General features: G+C 41.6%; 1 protein-coding gene across 4 annotated transcripts in view; it reads left to right on the top strand.

Annotated features, from left to right (window-relative positions):
* LOC133223990 (peptidyl-glycine alpha-amidating monooxygenase-like) overlaps positions 1 to 20,925 on the top strand; it is a 113,670-nt gene that overhangs the window by 42,497 nt on the left and 50,248 nt on the right. For all 4 annotated transcript variants that reach the window (XM_061375209.1, XM_061375201.1, XM_061375218.1 and 1 more), the window contains exons 3-4: positions 17,316 to 17,854; positions 19,024 to 19,144. In XM_061375209.1, the coding sequence (XP_061231193.1) occupies positions 17,763 to 17,854; positions 19,024 to 19,144 (213 nt within the window). In that variant the 5' untranslated portion in view covers positions 17,316 to 17,762. The remainder of the gene's footprint in view (positions 1 to 17,315; positions 17,855 to 19,023; positions 19,145 to 20,925) is intronic.

The following is a 20,925-nucleotide window of genomic DNA, read 5'->3' as shown; positions in this document are numbered from 1 at the left end:
TAATACAAAGGTGAGTTGGGTAAAGTGTACTGTTGTGCTAGGGATGAGCACAGATGACCTTTAGATCTTTATGACCTGACCTGTTCTGAGCACATCACCTGCCAGCATCTGAGCTGGGCCTGGGCTTGAGTTCCTCTACAGGGTTCCTGCGCTGTCCACCCGTAGGTGCACAGTGCTGGCAGCAGCCACATACGATTTTGTCCCTCTATTAATGCAAGCAGTGCCTTGCACAGTGAGGACAGTATTGTAGAGACTATTAAGAGTCATGGAGTACTTTGGGTTGGAAGGGTTTGCTCACGTTTATTGCCCTGCAACACTTACCCAGGACATCTGGGTGACTGTTCAGCAAGAAACTGCTGGTACTGCTGTTTATCTTCATTGAGCTATGCCTGAAATATGATCTCTGTTTCACACACCAATGTGGTCCATATTTTATACAACTGCCTGAAAGGAGGATGAAGCCAGGAGGTGTCTGATCTCTTCTCTCAAGGAGCAAGCAATAGGACAAGAGGAAATGGCCTCAAGCTGTGCCAGGGGAGGTTTAGACGGGACATTAGGGACAATTTCTTCCCCAGAAGGGTGGTCAGGCATTGGAACAGGCTGCCCAGTGCAGTGGTGGAATCCCAGTTCCTGGAAGTCTTCACAAACCATGTAGAGGAGGATCTTAGTGACAAGTGTCAGTGGTGACCTTGGCAGTGCTGGGGAACAGTTGGACTTGATGACCTTAAAGGTCTTTTCCAACCCAACCAATTCTGTGATTCTGTGACCTATCAGCTACATACAAGATGTGTTTTGCATGTGGCTTTACATTGTTATAAACACCAAAACTGAATTGAGCTGACATGAGATCTAATTTTACCCAGTCCTGTACAACTTCTGTAAATAGTGAAGCTTCTTTAAAGTTGATTGTTATTTCATTGTTGGTGCTATGAACTTGCGTGTCTATAGCTATATAAATGCTGAATCATAGTGATATGTGAAATTAAGCCAGTCTTGAACATTGTTGAACAGGAGCGCAACGTACAACTGTGAGTGCTTTGGGTTTGTTCCACCTGCTTGCTGCAGTTCTTTACTCTTAAAAGTGTGTATTTATACATTAGACAGCAAGATCTTGTTTCTTAACATGTATCAATTCGAATTAACTGTTTACTAGACAGTTAATCAGTTTATCTGTCTAACAGATGTCAGATCTTTAAAAAAGTGTATCTAATTTTGGCACATGTAAGGACCTCTTCTTGTAGCATGGAGGATTTACTTCAGTAGTAGCCTCTCCTTCCATCTCTTGTGTTCAATGGTATCTGGTTTCTGTTCATTTCTGTCAAGGATAGGTCTGCTTTTCAACTGCATACTGAGTGTATTGCTGACAATAATGAATTGGCTTTATTTAAAGTAACCTAAAATTAAGGGAGCTTGTAGTCTTTGAAATTGCTGAACAGACCCTGGAAGAGAAAAAAATGTGTGTGACCTTTGGCTGTTGGCAGAAGTTCTAACTACTTTTTTGTTTAATGCCAGCTAAGACTTTCAGAATGAATAATGCCATGTTACTGACAAACAGGAGTAACTGGTATGTCAGTAAGCTTGGGGTTTTTTTCTTGTTTGTTTTGTTTTGTTTTTTTGGGGGGGGTGTGATAACTGTTTAAATAGTTTTATTTATTATGCTGAGGGAGAAGGTACTATAGATTTTACACATATCACCCCTGTTACTCATACATACCTTTGTCTTGCAAAATAAAGAAATTTAAAATAAATGTGAATTAAAGTTGTCCTTCCTCGTAAGTGAAACACTTCTGTTGCATGAGCCAACACAGACAACGGAGCTACTGAAAAGTCTTCAAAAGTTTTTCTGCCCCTGTAGTGTGTGGAAAAGAAGGTTAAACATCATCTGAACTACCTACAGCATACACCCCAAAGCATGGATTACAACAGTGTAAAGTATAGCCATGACAATTTCCACCCCAGTCCCTTTGGCCCAGCTTGTAGGGTTTAATATTGCAGTCAACTCCTACCGTTGCCATGCTCCCATAGTGTCTCTTCCATTGGATGTAATGCCTCAAGAAGTAGTCTAATGTGCTTCTTTCTCTTCATGGGGTGCAGTCCCTCAGGAACAGGCTGTTCCAGTGTGAGTCCTTTGCAGGGCCTCATGTCTTGCCAGCCAGCTTGCTCCACATGGCTGTCACAAATGGGTGATTTAGTTCACTTGAAGCAGCCCTAGAAAAGGTGTTAGCAAAAGGGGTTTTGATATGGTTGATGTAAAAGCGTGACTTAAAGCTCTATGGCAGCCTTCACTCCATTAGTCTATTGCACAATCATTTAAAAGTGATTGAGTTACCAAGGCACAAATCAAGAGTTTCCATACTACAAGTTTATGTACAGTATTAATCGCTTACCAAAGATCATCTCTTGGTAGCAACCTGGAGGTGCATTTCCAGCGGAAGGGGAGATCACCACATGCAGCTATGCTGCCTAGCAGGGAGAGCTCAGAGAAATCTCACTTAGGCTGTCGTATTTGTGGAATAAGGTGATTGGCTCATAGTCAAATTACATGGGATGGGAAAGGTATGCATGAGACTTCTTGTACCCACAACTTTCTTTGTTCCTTGATAAATGAGTCTTGGAAAGGCCACCCACTATTCATGTGTTAGTTGCATGGTCCGTGTTCCAAGATCATATGCACCAATGCTCACTGTGTCACTCTGCTCCTATGCGGGTCCTCAGAGAACAGATTGTAACTTGAGGAGTTGTGCGCCTGGCTACAGTCGTGACTTTACCCCCTTTGGAGCTTGATCCAAACTACTGCTAATTTAAGGGGTCAAGTGCATCCCTCATAATGGTACCCCTCTATGGCCCACAGCTCCTGCCAGGCGCCTGCTCTGGTGAGGGCTTTCCAAGGGCTGCAGGTTCTTTATAGCACATCCATTTTATCCTGTGAACCACTCTCATTTTCCCATATGTAGGGGTGACTTCTAGAAAAGAAACTGGATTCTTCTTGATTATCCATATATGTTCTGTATACTCTGAATATTATACTTTATAGAAACCCCTTGTGCCAGTGCAGTCTCAGGCAGTTGTGTTGTATGTATCTTTCTTGAACTTCCACTTAACGTTAAGACTTGTTCTGCTGAAATACCGGTATATTGTATTACGCTCAGTTACCTTAGTGTTACTGTATTTTGTGATACTGAAAACCTGGATCTCTTTTTGTAGATGCCAGATTTCTAGCATTTTTCTGATAATTACAGAATTACTACTTTTACTTTAATGGATGCTAGTTTTGAAAAAAATACAATATTCAGCTAGAAAAAAGTTTGATGTAAAAGAAACTATAATAGTTGAGAATTCATTTATCTGCTTTTAGTACAGGTTTTATATTGTTCAATTGTTAACTAATGCTAAATGAAATTAGATTCGATGATTTGGTTCCTGTCTTCCACTCATCATATTTTCTTTAATTAAGAGGTATTGTTATCGAAGCCATTTGGAACAAGGCAGGCTACAACGTTAGTGTTGTAAAGAGCTCTAACAAAACTTCCATTGAATTACTTTCATTAAATGAAGTTGCTTGTAATTTTTATGAAGCTCCAATGCTGTAGATCTCAGTTTAACTTCATCATTTTGGCTGGATTTGTGGGAGAATAGTCCAAATTTTAACTTGGAATGGCTGTTAAGAGTGTATTACTACATACGGTTCAAGAGAAAAAGTGTTCTGTATTTGGAAGGGATGGAATGACAACATCCCTGTCACCTACATTTCTCACATATAAAATACTCTGCTAGAAGATTGGTCACTTGTAAGAAAACTGTAGCATAACTGTTTCACTAATAACAAGCATTCTTCTTTTTTTTTCCTAGCACCCATACATTTTGTTACTTAACAAGGTTAACTCATTTTCAAAGTACATTCCCAAGTGATAGTAATTCTACTTTTTTTTTTTTTTCTGTATTGAAAATAGTTCACTTTATCCCATCCATCTAATGGTGTACCTCTCTTAAAGAAAATTTTTTTAGGTGAGGTGGTAGGGTGGCCTTGGATAGTGTTTGGATTTACAGGGATTCCAGCATCCTCTTCAGGTGTTCAGCAAATAGGAACTGTGAAGTTATTACTGCAGCATACTTACAAGTAGGTTGTATTGAACCAGGAACCACCATTTGCTGACACTCTGCGTAAACATGCATTACACTCCCATGGACAAGTGGAGCTAAAAGTTTGCTAGCATTAGAAGTACTTCTACTGCTGTCCTCATTCCCAGTTATGTAATCCTGTTCCTTTCTGTTTTCCAGTACTTATGTTCATCCACCTTTGGAAACCAGTTCAACTCACTAATCTGACAGAAAGCTAGGTTTAATCCCCCTACAATGGCCAGGGGCAGGAAAAGAGAAAGGAAAGGAACATACTATATGATGACAGTGAGCAACTCTCATGGCTCTACACTCTCCATCAATGGCGCATCGCTGATGTGTTCCATCACCTGTTTTCTGTGCTCTGTGAGTTCAGCTGCTCACCTAACTGTTCCCTAATTAATGTATTTTGCTTAGAATGAACCAGCTGAAAACAGACTAATAGCAATATGTGGTGGGTTGACCTTGGCTGGACACCAAGTGCCCACAGAGCCCTTCTATCACTTCCCCTCCATCAACAAGGCATGGAGCAGAAATATAACAAAAAGCTCATGGGTCAAGAGAAGGACAGGAATATCACTGCTCCAGAGTAAGTCCTCTTCTAGGGTTCAGTTCTTCAGGCATGGACTGCTCCAGCATGGGTCCCCATGGGCTACAGCTCCTGCTAGGGCTCCAGTCTGGGCTCTTCAGGAACTGTACCTTACTTCAGGGTACATCTGCCTGCTCTAGCTTGGGGTCCTCCCTGGGCTGCAGGTGGATATCTGCTCCACTGTGGACCTCCATGCGTTGTAGGGACACAGCCTGCCTCACCATGGGCTGCACCACAGGGTGCATGGGAATCTCTGCTCCAGGGCCTGGAGGACCAACTCATAGACCTTGGTGTCTGCAGGATTTGTCTAATTCTCGCTCCAGTCTCCCAGCTGCTGTGTGGTGTTTTTTACCCATTGTAAGCAGGTTCTTACAAAAGCACCACCAGTTGCAGATGGGATCAGCTTTGGCAGCAGCGGGTCTGCCTTGGAGCTGGCTGGAACTGGTTCTGTCAGATGTGGGAGCAGCTTATGGTGTCTTCTCAGAGAAGCCACCTCCACAGCCCCTTTGCTACCAAAGCCTATCTACATAAATACAATACAACATATTAACAAAGTTCTACACATTTTAACTGAAAAAAAAGGTGCTTTGCTCTTGTTTGAGTGTATTCTTTGTACACAGGGAATTTAGGGAACGTGATCGCAAGTCCTGAGTGAAGGAACATGCAATGAATTTAATTCATAATTCATATGTAATGTGTAATTGGACTTAAATATTCTAAGTGATCTCTTTTATTTTATCCTTGGAAGCTGATCCTAACTCTATAAAACATTCTCCCTTTAGTATTTTCTATTTTTGCATAACAAAGGGAAAACAAAGGGCACTTCAGTGAAGCTTTAGTCTTATTGCACTGTGAAAGTGATAGTCATCTGGGTATTAAAATGAAAGGGGAGGTTTCTCATGTATTTTCCCTTTGAAGCAAGTAATTAGTACCATCCAACTTGTTCATATTTTTCAGAATATTAAATTAGCAGTTACGATATTAATTTCTTTCAGTTAAAAATGTTGATCTTCCTTAATGACAGAGTTTTACCTGTTTTGATACCTGGTCAAAGCAAAAGGATTAGGAGGTGATTCAATGTGAATAAAATGTTTTTCAAGAGACATTAAATGCAGAATGAGAGAACTAACAGGATCTCTCTCTGGTCTTCAGACTTTTGAAAAATGTCTTTGATTCTTACAAGAAGAAAAGGAAGTTTTGCATTTTACTGCTTTAATAGGGAGTGTTTCGAGCAGTTCCATGAGTTTGTTTCACAATTATTAAAGACGGATGTGTAACTATGAAAAACAGGTTGTAGAAGTGAATTTCTGCTTCAAATCTTATAGAATCATAGAATCATAGAACAGTTAGGGTTGGAAAGGACCTTAAGATCATCAGGTTCCAACCCCCCCACCATGGGCAGGGACACCTCGGTCTAAACCATATCACCCAAGCCCTCGTCCAACCTGGCCTTGAACACTGCCAGGGTTGCAGCATTCACAGCCTCCTTGGACAACCTATTCCAGTGCCTCACCACCCTCACAGTAAAGAATTTCCTCCTTATATGCAATCTAAACTTCCCCTGTTTAAGTTTTAACCCATTACCCCTTGTCCTATCACTACAGTTCCTAATGAAGAGTCCCTCCCCAGCATCCCTGTAGGCCCCCTTCAGATACTGGAAGGCTGCTATGAGGTCTCCACGCAGCCTTCTCTTCTCCAGGCTGAACAGCCCCAACTTTCTCAGCCGATCTTCATACGGAAGGTGCTCCAGTCCCCTGATCATTCTTGTGGCCCTCCTCTGGACATGTTCCAACAGATCCATGTCCTTTTTATTTCGAGGACACCAGAACTGCACACAGTACTCCAAGTGAGGTCTCACAAGAGGAGAATAAAGGGGCAGGATCACCTCCTTCGACCTGCTGGTCATGCTCCTTTTGATGCAGTCCAAGATACAGTTGGCACACACTGCTGGCTCATGTTCATTTTCTCATTGACTAGCACCCCCAAGTCCTTCTCCCTAGTGCTGCTCTGAATCTCTTCTCTGCCCAGCCTGTAGCTGTGTCTGGGATTGCTCTGAACCAGGTGCAGGACCTTGCACTTGGCATGGTTAAACTTCATGAGGTTGGCATCAGCCCACCTCACAAGCGTGTCAAGGTCCCTCTGGATGGCATTCCTTGCCTCCAGCGTATCAATCAAACCACACAGCTTGGTGTCATCGGCAAACTTGCTGAGGGCACACTCAATCCGACTGTCCATGTCAGTGACGAAGATGTTAAACAAGACCAGTCCCAATACCGATCCCTGAGGGACACCACTCGTTACAGGCCTGTAACCACCTCTCCCAGGGCTCTGTAGTCCTTCTTTATGTTCCTCAGGCTACTACTATCTATATCCCTAGCACCCACATATATCACCAGAAGTGGGTAATAGTCCGTGGGGCTTACCAGAGCAAGCAGCCTCTCTGCCACATCCCTGATCCGTGCCCCTGGTAGGCAACACACCTCCCTTGAGAATGGGTCAGGCTGACAGACAAGTGCTTCTGTCCCTTTCAAAGTAGAATCCCTTAGTACTACGACCTGCCGCTTCTTCCTGGCAGCACCAGTAGGAATCATCTTTACTAGTGCATCACCAGGCTGTTTGTGGCGAAAGCGCGTTTCCTCATGAGCCCCCTGCAGGACAGCAAAGCGGTTCTGCGTGGGGGCAACAGGTTTAGGAGGAAGTCCCTTGCTTTTAATTGTTCTTTTCCTCCTTTTTTTGGTTTTTTTTTTTCTTTTTTTTTGTCACCAATTCCCAGCTTCGAGGGTTAACAACCTCCTTCTTTCCTCCATGAGCTACAGGGGAAGCTTGAGGACTCTGCACAGTTTGGGCAGGGAGCAAGCTACCCTGACATTTTGTAGCCTATTAACAGCTTCCTGCAGCTCAGCCACCTGCTGCAGGAGAACCTCCGCCAGGGAGCACAAAGTGCAGCCTTGCCCATTGTGTACTTTTCCCTCACCAGACCAGTGCAGGCACTCTCTACACCCTGAAGTCTGCACTGCAGCCTCCCCTCTCATCGGCTCTGTCTGATTGCCTACAGTGGCCACCGCTGGGCCAGCCAGAGCAGAGCTCCCAGACCGAGCCTTGGTCATACAGCGAGTGCTCATCATCCCGCTCGCCTGCCCAGGCGAACTGCCGCACAAACTGCCTCGCTGCCCTCCTGGTCGCTCGCGATCCCTGGGGCAGGTTTTTAACCAATCCGGGCTGGTGCCGCTCCTCCTGGCTCCGCCCCCTGTGAGTCCCTGCCCGCATCAGCTGAGCTGCCGGCTCCTGGGCAGGCCCTGTCGAGGACTTGAGGCTCCCTCGGTGGCTCTCGCCATTCTGAGCTGAGGTTCCTGGGCGCTGAGCTTCCCCTCGCTCAGGTGTTGAAGGCGTCCTCTCTCAAGCTACCTCAGCAATTGTCCAAGTCCATGGCAGTGAGCTTGCTGCATGCTCTTCTCACTGTCCTGAGGATCTTGAACTCAACCATCTCATGATTGCTGTAGCCAAGGCTGCCCTGGAGCATCACATTCCCAATGAGCTTCCCTGTTGGTAAGAACGAAGTCAAGCATGGCAGCTCTCCTTGTTGGCTCCTCTATTACTTGCAGAAAGAAGTTGTCTGCCACACAATCAAGAAACCTCCTGGATTGCTTGTGCTAGGCAGTACCATCCCTCCAACAGATGTCAGGGTGGTTGAAGTCCCCCATGAGAACAAGGGCCCGTGAACATGAGGCTGTTCCTAACTGTCTATAGAGTGCTTCATCCACAGAGTCCTCTTGATCAGGCGGTCTGTAACAGATCCCCACAGTAATGTCTCCCTTCACTGTTTCCCCTTTAACCCTGACCCACAAGCTCTCTGTTGGCTTGTCACCTGTCCCCAGACAGAGTTTGATACTTTCCAGCCTATCCCTAACATAAATAGCAACTCCCCCTCCCTGCCAGCCAGGCCTGTCTTTTCTAAAGAGTCTGTAACCTTCCATTCCAACACTCAGTCATAGGAGCCATCCCACCATGTTTTTGTGATGCCTGTTATATCGTACCCCCATAGACGTGCACACATCTCTAATTCCTCGTTTGTTTTCCCATGCTACGGGCATTTTTATAGAGGCATTTGAGCCGAGCTCCAAATGTAGCCAGCTCATTGGCTGGAGCAGTTGAAATAACTTTGCATCACTCTTGAGTGTTTATTACAGGTGCTGGCAACTGAGTGGAAATGCTGGGATGGAATGTTGCTCCCCCCCACCCGCATCCAACACATCTAGTTTAAAGCTTTCTTGACCAGCCTGGCAAGCCTCCTACCAAAACCACTAGACCAGTTCCACCAGCCCCCAGTAGACCTGGCCTCCCAAATCGAGTCCCATGTTCTAAATACTCAAACCTTTGACTATGGCACTATGTTCTATTATGGTTCTAAACATTTATTAACCTGCCAAATTCTCCTAACCTTTTTAAGGTCCTCCCCTTTATCCTGGAGAATTGACAAGAGACAATCTGAGCTTCAGAGCCCTTAACCACCTCTCCCAGGGCTCTGTATTCCTTCTTTATGTTCTCCGGGCTACTGCTATCTATATCCCTAGCACCCACGTGGATCACTAGAAGTGAGTAATAGTCAGTGGGACTTACTGGACCAGGCAGCCCTTCTGCAACATGCCTGATCCGTGCCCCTGGTAGGCAACACAACTCCTTTGAGACCAAGTCAGGCTGACAGACAAGTGCTTCTGTGCCTTTCCAAGTAGAGTCCCTTACACCATGACCCGCTGCTTTTTCCTGGCCGCACCTGTAGTGATCTTCTTTATCAGTACATCAGCCAGTTGTTAGTGTTGCTAGGTGTGTGTTTCCTTATTAGCTCCCTGCAGAACTGCAAAGTGATTCTGCGTGGGGGCAACAGATTTAGGAGGAAGCCCCTTGCTGTTAATTGTCCTCTTCCTCCTCTTTTTTATTTGTTTGTGCGTGTGTGTGTGTGTGTGTGTGTTATTGTTTCCCATCTTCCCGCGTTAATGCTCTCCTTCTTTCCTCCATGAGCTACAATGGACGCTTGAGGCCCTGCACTGTTTGGGCCTGGAGCAAGCATTCCTGCTTCCTCTCAGCTTCCCCGACATCTTTCAGCCTATTGACAGCATCCCGCAGCTCCGCCCCTGCAGGAGGACCTCTACCAGGGGGGCACAGAGTGCAGCCCTGCCCATTGTGCACCCTCCCCCTCACAAGACCAGTGCAGGCACTCTCTACACCCCAAGCGCTGCGCTGCAGCCTCCGTGCTCATCGACTCTGTCTGGGTGTCTACGCTGGCCACCGCTGGGGCAGCCAGAGCAGAGCTCCCAGATCGGGCCCCGGTCATGAGGCGAGCGCTGCCCATCCCGCGCGCTTGCCTGCACAAACTGCTGCGTGGCGCCGCTCCCCCGGGGCAGGTTTTTAACCAATCAGGGCTGGTGCCGCTCCTCCTGGCTCCGCCCCCTGTGAGTCCCTGCCCGCGTCAGCTGAGCTGCCTGCTGCTGGGCAGGCCCTGTCGAGGACTTGAGGCTCCCTCGGTGGCTTTCGCCGCTCTGAGCTGAGGCTCCTGGGCACCGAGCTTCCCCTCACTCAGGTGATGAAGGCGTCCTCTCTCGAGCTACTCCGCTCAGCCAAGTCATCTTGAAGGTGCTGAGGACAGCAGCTGTGGGCAGAGCATGTAGCCCAGGGTTACAGTGATTCTGATACCGTGAGCTGTGCTTTCCTTGCTTCTCTTGGTTCTGTTTTTCCTCATGCATTTCTTGATGCTCTCAAAATAATTCTGAGGCTGGTTTTAATTTCTCTTCATTCTATAAAATAGGTGAGGATAAATTATTTTTTGCCTGATCACCCTGGAAATAATGTACTTACCCTTTCTTTGCATAAACACATTTTATAGCCTGCTTTCTTATGTCCTTTTATTTCTGATTTCCATGACAGCTATTGCTGTATGAGTGGCCTACTAAGTATGATTGAAGTGCTTCCTTTATTGTTCAGTGAATAGGGTTTGCTTTTGGCTTGGGGTGACAGGGTTTATGTTATCTTTGCAATTCATATTCTTTCTAGAAGTTAGGAACCTGGAAGTTGTGTTGTGAGTTGCTGTTGATCTTCAAAAGAGAAAGGCAGAGTGTAAATGGTTGTCCTTCATCCTGTACCTTTTTACTGTGTAAAACTTCAAGTAATTTCAAAATAAAGCTGTCTAATAGGTAAAACTCTCCATACCTACTGAATTGACAAGAAATTTAGAAGGATTTTTTTAATTAATTTTTCACAATACAGATAGCCTGTCTTCAGATAGTAAGTAGAACTTACTTTCCCAGCAGGAAACCCAAGAATTTTCATGTAACAAAGAACACATATTTAACAGGTCAGCAAAATCTCTGAACACAAGTTTAAATAATCAAGTATTCAACTTTTTTCATAAATTCTGTTGCATTTATAAAGCTTCCTTTTAAGCACTGCTTAAGAATTAATTCTTAATTTTCTGGTCATGGAAGGAAAGCATGCGTGTTGTCCAATTTCAATACATTTGAAAATATGCCAAGAGTAAATCCATTTAGAACTCATCGATTTCACTGCTGTATTACATACAAGATTTTGTCATTGTATAGATACTGTGCTTCCTCTGATGGAGTGGAAAGTGTTTTTTCTCATCATCTTGAAATACTTCCTTTAAAAATATGCACCATACTCATACTTAGCAGATGAAATTTTACAAAAAAAAAGAATAAGAGCAATCATATTTCTTCTCTTTCTCCTTTAATATCCATATTGGAAAAATGTTTTGGCAGCAGAAGATACAGATTCGTTAAATCTAAATTAAACAAAGAGGCAAGTTGTATTTGTCAACTTGCAATTCTCATTTTTAAGAAGTATCTTTAATATTATACCAAGTTCAGTGTGGATTGCTGCCAGACAGGGGTTCCTTTACACCCCTGCTGCATGCTCACACGATTTCTGTCCTAGTAGAAGTGTCACAGCTGATCCTGTCACACTGACCAGTTGATCTGATGGAAAATTAATACAGTGCTGGTGTACACAGAGGAGAGGGCATCAGCTTTGTGAACCAACGCAGGCTGAAAGGGAGGGAAATGAAAGCCTACAGTTACAATGAGTTTGGTATATGCTGAAAGGTTATCTTTTACTCTTTTGGAGGTACAGTAGTCCAGTGAAGTCTAGTTTGAAGCAGCTGCTTCTACTCTAAAAGAAACTCAGTAATTTTTGATTATTTATAATCATGCTTTAAATGTTTTCCTGTAAAACTATGTAAAAAAAATTGTTTCAAGGAAAGTAAACAGTTCTCCTCAAACAACTCAACAGAGACTTTTCTAAGTTGAAAAATATATTATTTAATTAAAAAAGTTTGGTAGCAACATCACACAGAAGTCAGGACATATTTTGATACTTATTTAAAAACAAAAACCAAAGCTCTATATTCAGGGCTACATTTGTTTGACTACACATTACATTAAAAGTTATGTAGGCCCTGCTTTCTGTAATCATGGTTTAATTGGAGTCCAGGGCATTTTAGGCTGTAAAAGCAGCTTAGCTGAGGAGAGTTCTCTTGACTTTCCTGTCATTTTTCTTACCTGTTGACAGCCCTGTATGGGCAGTGCAGTTATAAAAGTCACCAAGAGACCTCAGTTTGGAACAAGAAAGTTTTTTTCATCTGCCACCACAATCTAAAGGGAAAATTCTTGGTATCATATATCTGTGGTGTCTTTTACATTCTCCATATTGTCAACAGTGTTAAAATTTGCATGGTTATAACCCCTTATCCATACCACCTGCTGTTTCCCTTAAATTGTTTTGCTGCTTTTACCTGATACTGAACTGGCCTTACATACTATTTTTAAAGATTGAAAGAATTTATTGTCACAGGATGGTTGAGGCTGGAAGGAACCTCTGAAAGCCATCTGGTGCCCTGCTGCCCAGGACCATGTCCAGCTGGCCTTTCAGTATCTCAAAGGATGGAGATTTCACAGTCTTTCTGGGCAGCCTGTGCTGATGCTCAATCTCCCTTATAATGAAAAAGTGTTTCTTGGCGCCAAGATGGAACTGCCTGTATTTCAGCTTGTGCTCACTGACTCTGGTCCTGTCATAGAAAACAATCATAGGATTCTTTAGGTTGGAAAAGACCCTTAAAATTGTTGAGTCCAACCACTGACTTCATACCAAGAAGTCCATTGGTATACCATGTCCCTAACCACCACATCTACACATCTTTTAAATACCTCCAATGATGGTGACTCAATCACTCCCTTGGCAGCCTGTTCAAATGCTTGAAAGTCCTTTCTGTGAAGAAAATTTTTCCTTATATCAAGTCTAAACCTCCCCTGGTTCAACTTGAGGCTATTCATCTCATTCATTACTTGGGAGAAGAGACTGACACCCACCTTGCTATGAACTCGTTTTAGGTAGTTGTAGATAGGTTTTTTTCTCCAGGGAAGAGCCTTCTCTTCTCCAAACTAAACACCCCCAGTTCCGTCAGCTGTTCCTTAATCAGTCTTGTGCCCCAGGCCCTTCTCTGGACCCGCTCCAGCACCTCAATGTCTCTCTTGTAGTGAGGGGCCCAGAACTGAAAACAGGATTCGAGGTGCAGCCTCACCAGTGCCCAGTACAGGGGGATGGTCACTGGCCTGGCCTTGCTGTCCACACTATTGCTGATACAGGCCAGGATGCCATTGGCCATCTTGCCTGCCTGGGCACAAGCTGTCTCATGTTCAGCAGCCGTCAGTCAACACCCCTAAGTTTTTTCCACTGAGCAGCTTTCCAGCTGCGCTTCCTCAAGCCTGGAGCACTGCATGGGGTTGTTGTGTTACTTTGCATTGTTGAACTTCTTACAGTTGGCCTTGGACCTTCAATCCAGCCTGTTCAAATGTCTGTGCAGAGCCTTCCTACCCTCCAGCAGATCAGCACTTTGCCCGACTTAAAAGTCATCTGCAGATTTACTGAGGGTGCACTGAATCACCTTATCTGGGTCATTAAGAATGTTATTAAACAACCTGTCACCTGGCTTCATCCTCGTTGCATCCTCCTCTCAGATGTTTATGTACACTGATGAGATTTTCCCTGGAGCCTTTTCATCTCCAGGCTGAACATTTCCAGCTGCCTCATCCTTTCCTCTTACGAGAGATGTTTCAGTCCCCTCATCTTGATGGCCCTTCCTTGTACTCTTCAGTACATCCATGTCTCTCTCATACTGGGGAGTCCAGCCCTGGACCCAGCACTCCAGGTGTGGCTTCACCAGTGCTGAGTACAGGGAAGAATCACCTCCCCTGACCTGCTGGCAGTGGTTTGGCTGAGGACAGTCTTAGGGTTTTTTGCAGCAAGGGCTCATCACTGGCTCATCTTCAGCCTGGTGTCCACCAGGACCCCCAGATGCATTTCTGCCAAGCTGCTTTCCAGCTGGGCTGTACCCAGCGTGTTCTGGTGCCTGGGCTTGTTCCTCCCCTGATGCGGGTCTTTGCACTTCCCCTTGTTGAAGAGCCTGAGGCTCCTGTCAGTCTGTTTATCCCTCCTGCTGAGGTCCCTCTGGATGGCAGTACGACTCCCTGGTTTATCAGTCGCTCCTACCAGCTTGGTGTTATCAGAATTATACATCTTGTGTTTCTGATAATTGCACTAGCAACTCCTAGATACCTCAACTGTTTTGTGAGATTTTTATTGATGCTGTGATTCAGGAGGTTGTCTAATATGACAGCTTCTTGCCCAAATGCTTTTTGCCTGTGTGTTTGACTTAAGTGTTGTAAGTGGCTGTACATTAAGTGCTTTAATGAATCTTTAAGCTGATACCACAAAGTATTGATTTTCCTGTGCTATTAGAAGCTAAGTGCTTCAACTCGTAGGCCTTTCTGCAGTTCATTTGTGGAACTGACTATTATTTGTATACCCAGTTGTTGCTTAAGCTTCAAGTTTGGTTATAGACAAAATGCTCTAGCATTTACTCTGTAGTCTAGCTGGAGACAGAACTCAAATAATCCTTCCTCAGTTCCATGATTTCAGTGCATAAGAAATCAGAAAAGTGATTCAGCTATGAGAAATTACCTTATCTGTGATAGACTTTCATATCAATTCCCATAACCTTTGACCATCTCTTTTCTTTTGTTCTTTTTTTTTTTAAGGAAGTGGTGGTTGAAGGTGAGGTTTTTGCATCTTGCTTGTTCTCTAGGTACTATGTCTAAAATGTTAGGTGACTAAGCTGGAAACAAGAAGTTATTATAATGTGCTGTATGAACTTGTGGTTAACACAGAACTTTTTCTGTAGTTGATTTGTAGAAATTGATCAGTTTGTGTAACATGTTGGAATATCTTTGCTGTAGTTGTATACTATTTAAAATTGTGTTTTGAATTCCAATTTCTTGGCCACTTTTTTCTTTTTTTCCCCCCCTATTCAGTGAGACATCTTCATGCTAGTTCTTGTTTTTCTTTACTTCGCTGTTTTATATTGTTTTATGGTATGTCTGGATGGGATAAAATAATACGCTTATGTTGCCCAATATGATTTTCATCTCCCTTTCTTTCCATTCACTCTATATCAGTAATTATGTCTTACATAATGAACCTAAGTAACTGTGTAATGTTATTATTGAATCTTTCATCCTCATTTTATTCCCTTCTTGTCTGGTATTCTTGTGTATTGCATCATATCTAAAATGACATTGAATACTCTTCAGGATATTGCTTCCTGGTTTGTTTTTTCCTTTTTTCTCATTTCCTTCCGAATGTAAAATTTGGTTGTCTAGGGGTCTAATACTAAATATCAATTGCACTACACTTTCATCTATTCATATCCATACAGCCAGTGAAACTGTACTTAAAACCCAAGCTTGTGGATGAAATTGGCCCATTTTTAAAGTAGAATGTACGGATGTTATCCATACATGTATTGATTTCACTACATATTTAGTTTCTTTGCTCTTTTAGAGAATTTGAGAGTGTTTATTTCTCTTTCTTTCTTGTGGCCAGCATTCTAAAAGCCATAAATCATCATATATTCCTCCGTAGCATGAAGACACATGTTTTGGTGGTACAAATGTCCTGCTTATTTCTGCCATAACTGCGGTGATAATTGAATGCTGCTATAAAGAAACCTTCATATTTCAGATAACCAGTTTTCTCTGTAGCTTTCTTTTATGAATTCGTGTACCAGGTAGGTATTTGTCTGACGTTACCAATCTCGGACTTCCTGAAGCTTAGAAGAATGGTTTTATTTCTGATCCATGGAAAAGACCTTCCAGATTCAAAAAAAAAAAAAAAAGAAGTTGGAACATTGCAATTCTGTGTATGTTAAGATCCAGTCTATTATTCCTGCATGTGTTCTTCAGAGTTCTTGATTGTCAAGTGTATTTAGAGTATGGTCTGATTTCTTATGTAATACAAATTTTAACAGTACTAGAATTTCCAACCAGGTGAATTACAAAGATGCTGAACAGTTAACTGTTGTTTATGACTGAATCTTTTTCTTATCCTTCAGTTAAGAAATTATGCAATTTTAATGATGATTAATGTAATCAGATTTTAAACACTAACAAATCGTTCAGTGCTGGTCTAGTGTAGGTGCCAAACAGCAGGCAGCATGGCTTCTTAGTATATGCAGGAGCTCTTTTTTTCATATTTTTTTTTGCATGTATGCCCTAAAATGGAAGGAATTTTCAAAACACATGAATTTCAATTGTGTTTCCTGTCAGAAGCCTTCTTTCCTATTTTGTCATTATAGCAGTATTTTGACTATGTCTTCCAGGGGCTGGGATATAGTTGGGCTTGGGTGGTTTTTTCCTGTTAATATTTATCTTAAAAGAATTAGTACATAATACATTTTAAACACTTTGATTTTTAGTATGACTTGTACCTTTACTTCTGCCAGAATTTGAATGCTTAATAAAAATGCTAGTGTTTGTCTTCAGTAACACAGTTTGATTTTCCAGCATGCTTACAAAAACATTCAAAATTTAAAATTTAAAATATTGTGAAAACTGAAATGTGTAAGTAAGAACAGTTGAAGCTTAAGTGATGAGGAGGGTAATAGTTTATGTTAATATAACCTTAATTTGTGAAAGGATATGAAGCAGTCTGGTCTCAATAGTTCTTGTTGCAGTATTTCCAAAAAATAATTTGTAGAATCAATTTTCCAAAATGGATATGAAAAGTAACTGAAGTACATAAGAAACAGATGACATAATGGTGTATTGCAGGTTGCATTAACAGTAAAATATTCTCCCAGTCCACAGTATGTGCAGAAACGTTTAGTGATAGTTGATAAAATTTAGAAACCATGTCAGCTCTTGGCGTTTTTTTGCTGCTTGTAGAATACATTATGCTAGTGTTCGTATGTGTGAAATACTCCATGCTTTGCTTTTTACATATTGAGGGGGGTAAGGGGTTTATATTTTTTCAAATCGTGTAAAATGTGTTTGAGAGTGTGTTTTATATATCAATATGAAACGTGTCATTTTCTGGCTCTATATGGATGAGGAGGCATCAACAGACTTGATGCAGTCTTTGCTAGGTTGGGCTAAATAAAGCTTGTGAAACAACTTCCTTTAATGAATTTAAAATGCCGCAACAGGGATTTGGTGAGAACTAATGCTATAATGCATTACTCATCCTTTATCTGCTTCTATTTTTACAGGTTCTGAAGGATGATTGATGCTGGTTTCTTGTGAGGATGGAATTCCAACCCCCACAGTTTCTGTGATGCGAGTTGCAGCACTGTGGATTGATAAGTAGCATGCAGATTTAATTGCACAACCTGCGGAGAAAGCAGTAGGAGTGCTACTTCTTTTCAGCTGCCTAAGTGGACAGAAGTACAGTGTCATCTATCTGCAAGGGAAGATTCTTCAACAGAATTTTACAGCTAACAATAGAGACAACATAGCATCATCCACCTTCCTGATTTACTGTGTATCACCTTCCAAGACAGATGGTGTGTCAGAAGCTGGAGGATGCCTGCAGAGCACATAATAATGAAGTCGTGAATTGATACTGCGGCTTCAGCCTAATTGTCAGGATCACAGCCGACAGAACTGTGCTGCCCTTTTTCTGCTCTCTTAATCAGGCCAAAAGCAGCAGGGTGGTCATGGCTGGCCTCTTTAACAACCTGCTAGTACTGTTTTTTGTTTTTCAAAACATCTGTGTGGGTTTCAGAAGCCCACTTTCTGTCTTCAAGAGGTGGGTTACACAGGAAGACCTAATGTGTTAAATGCATGCAGTCACTTACCATATTATGGATATATGAAAAAGCATGTCCTAGATAAAAACATATATGGGTTTGTTTGGTTTGCTCAATTGCTCTGAATTTATTTTCTGCAGTTTTGAAATGGCACTGTTGTCATATTGAAGGCAGAAAGTCTTGTTTTATTCATAGGTTGCTTTCTAAAATGTGAGTTTAGGATGATAAAATGACAATTAATGAAAATTTTTAGGTAACACCACAGGTGTATTTTAAACTACACCAGGTGTAAATATATTTCAACCACTTAAGTTGGCTTCCAGTATAAAATGATATTTTAAGGAGAAAGCATCATCTAGGTTAAAACTAGGCAGTCCTGGGAAGTTGGGGCGGGGGGGGGCGGTTGTATGCAGAATTGCATAGGTAAACTTGAATATAGTTTGGAGAAGAGAAATTGTAGTCTCTTAGCTCTCCAGAAAAGTGTTCTACTCTTTCTGAGGTATATTGGGCACTGTAGTTACCAAGTCACTTCTGTATCTTTATATATATATATATATATATACACACATGAATATACATATTTCAAATCATATCAATGTTGCATCGTGCTTCAGGTGTCTTACCATTTACTTTGCATTGTATGAATGCAATGTATAAATAAATTGTAAAACAAAACATACATACAGACTTTGATATTCACGTAAATTTATAAAACTTACTGGTTTACTTCACTACTTGTAATAGGAGTTGTGGTGTTGGAATTAAAAATTTCCCCTTTACACGTAATTTAATCTGTATTGCATTACACATCAGACACACAGTCTCAAAAAAAAACCCCAAACCAAACTCGTGAATGATTTAACAGTACTTGAAATTTTCTAGTGAATTAATTCTCTATCTGTACATCTATGTACCTCAGGCAACTTCTTAGGTAAGATGACAGGATACATTTTAGCTAATGTTTTACAAACTAATCTGTGTGATTGCTCAGGGGAACTGTCTCAGTAAATGGTTGGTAACTTAAGCATGTGGAGGAGTGAAATTTCCAGATCAGTCCTGGAGCTCCTCAGCATTGTCAAACTTCCCTGGTAGTTCTCAAGACCCTGCTTTTTAGAAAGACATAACAAAAGTCAATATTTTAAAAAAGTAATTCCTCCTTCATTTTAAGGTACAAAGACACTACCAGATCTTTTTCCAGTGAATGCCTTGGAAGTGACCAGCCAGTGATTTCACTTGGTCTGTCAGATTTTGCATTGGACATTCGCATGCCTAGTGTGACACCTAAGCAGGTGAGAGAAATTCAGTTTTTCTTTTTTGTACTTCCTTTTTTTATATATATAACCTTGAAAAATAAAGCCTTGCCTACAGTATAATTCACATAAAGCAAATAAAAACCCACCAGCAAAGTAATATTTATAGACATATATATATGTCCAGAGAAAAGTAAGAAATAGAAAAGTATTCTCAAATGAGAGAAAAATCTTTACATATGATTAATTGTATTTTTGAAATTTTGGTTTCATAAACTGAAATGCTGAAGTTTATTAAAACTAGGAATATGAGTTTTATTAAAGTGAAATATTTCCAGCTGCGCTAGTAAGTCATACATTTATTTGGAGTTGCAGTTTACACCAAATCTCAAATGAGGCCTTAGTGAAATGAGTTCAGTTAAAATTAACACTGCTGCAACTTTGGCCAGCGCAGAAGACAACCAGAAAGTATTTCATAAGGGTAACACTTTTGACCCAATATTTTAAGCCCCTAAAATACTCCAGGAAAGCTACTATAAACAAGTCATAATAGTATATTCTCTCACATTAGAAATTGCTTAACTTCTCCTGAGCTGAGTGAGTGAAAATGAAGACAATAGTTAAGATTTTTAACATTAGCATTTTTAAGATTCACCTAAAAGTCTGAGATTCTACTGTCATCTTCACATGTAGCTTCATTAAGCAAGATAAACAATTATTATTGAAGGTGTTTTGTTTTTTTTTTTTGCAGGGAAGCAATGCAGAGGGTTACATATATCATTAAGAGACCCTGTGTCTCTTTTAGAGGGCTGCAGATACGTGTAAAGAGCAGGATGTTGTGCTGCAGTAGATGGTGATTCATTGTTGCAGATAACACTTTTAAAAATACTGAAGGGAAAATGAAGTTTTCTATTCTTGGGGAGCAGCCCTCTGGACCTTGTAATTTAACGTAGTGTCATTCCAGTGAGTGTAGAACACAAATATAGTTTCTACTAGATCTTATTTGTCTGCAGCAAAATATTAAACTTATAATTCAGAAAGAGTGAGAAGTACTCTCAGTTCATCCACGTGCACGTTTGTTATTGTTTTATTGATTTTACCTGAGGAGCCATTAGTTGAAGAGCTAGGAAACGGATATGAAGGAGTCAGTCACTTCGGATTCCTTGGTGGTATGCACACCTGACAGTCACATTTTTTATTGAGAATCATAGCAAGCTAACAGAAAGATGTGTAGTGGAACTAACCAGGTCTTTGTTTACGATTTATGACCAGTGTGACCTGCGGTAGATGTACAGTCAGCAGGTTTATCTAATGTAAGAATTTTTCTGAGGGCTGTGAAGCCATTGATTGTTTAGTCAAAAAATGTCTCCAAGCTAGAAAAAGAAAGGAAACTTCTGAAATACTACTTCTGCTGAGTTGAGTTCTTCCATAGCATCACTGTAGGCAATTGTATTTAATTTACTTTTCCAAAGTCCTCGATGCTTTAGCTTCCCAGGTAATTCTTGTGGAAAACAGATAACTGAAAATTAATCTCTTTGAATACTAAGAAGTCTAACCATCTGCATGTGTTCCATGAAATTGAGATGAATTTTTGGTAATACCAGTAAGGTTGTACCTAGATTATGAGCATTCGCATTGTTGTTCTGGAATGATTACTATATGAATCATTTAATTCTTTTAAAGTACAGGCATACAGCTAACATACAGCTTAAACTATGTAAAATATATGCCTGGCTCATGGAGGAAACATGTACATGTTTTCAAACAGGAGGAGGATGGAAAAGAAACCCCAAATATTTAGCATGTGGGGAGGGGGCAGT

The sequence above is a fragment of the Neopsephotus bourkii genome, unplaced genomic scaffold (assembly GCF_033783945.1).
Source record: "Neopsephotus bourkii isolate Nb327-2 ecotype Australia unplaced genomic scaffold, CSIRO-AGI_Nbou_v1 NB_187, whole genome shotgun sequence".
In the NCBI taxonomy this organism is placed as follows: Eukaryota; Metazoa; Chordata; class Aves; order Psittaciformes; family Psittacidae; genus Neopsephotus; species Neopsephotus bourkii.
Note: the sequence above shows the minus strand (reverse complement) of the source record. Positions and strands in the feature narration are given on the sequence as shown.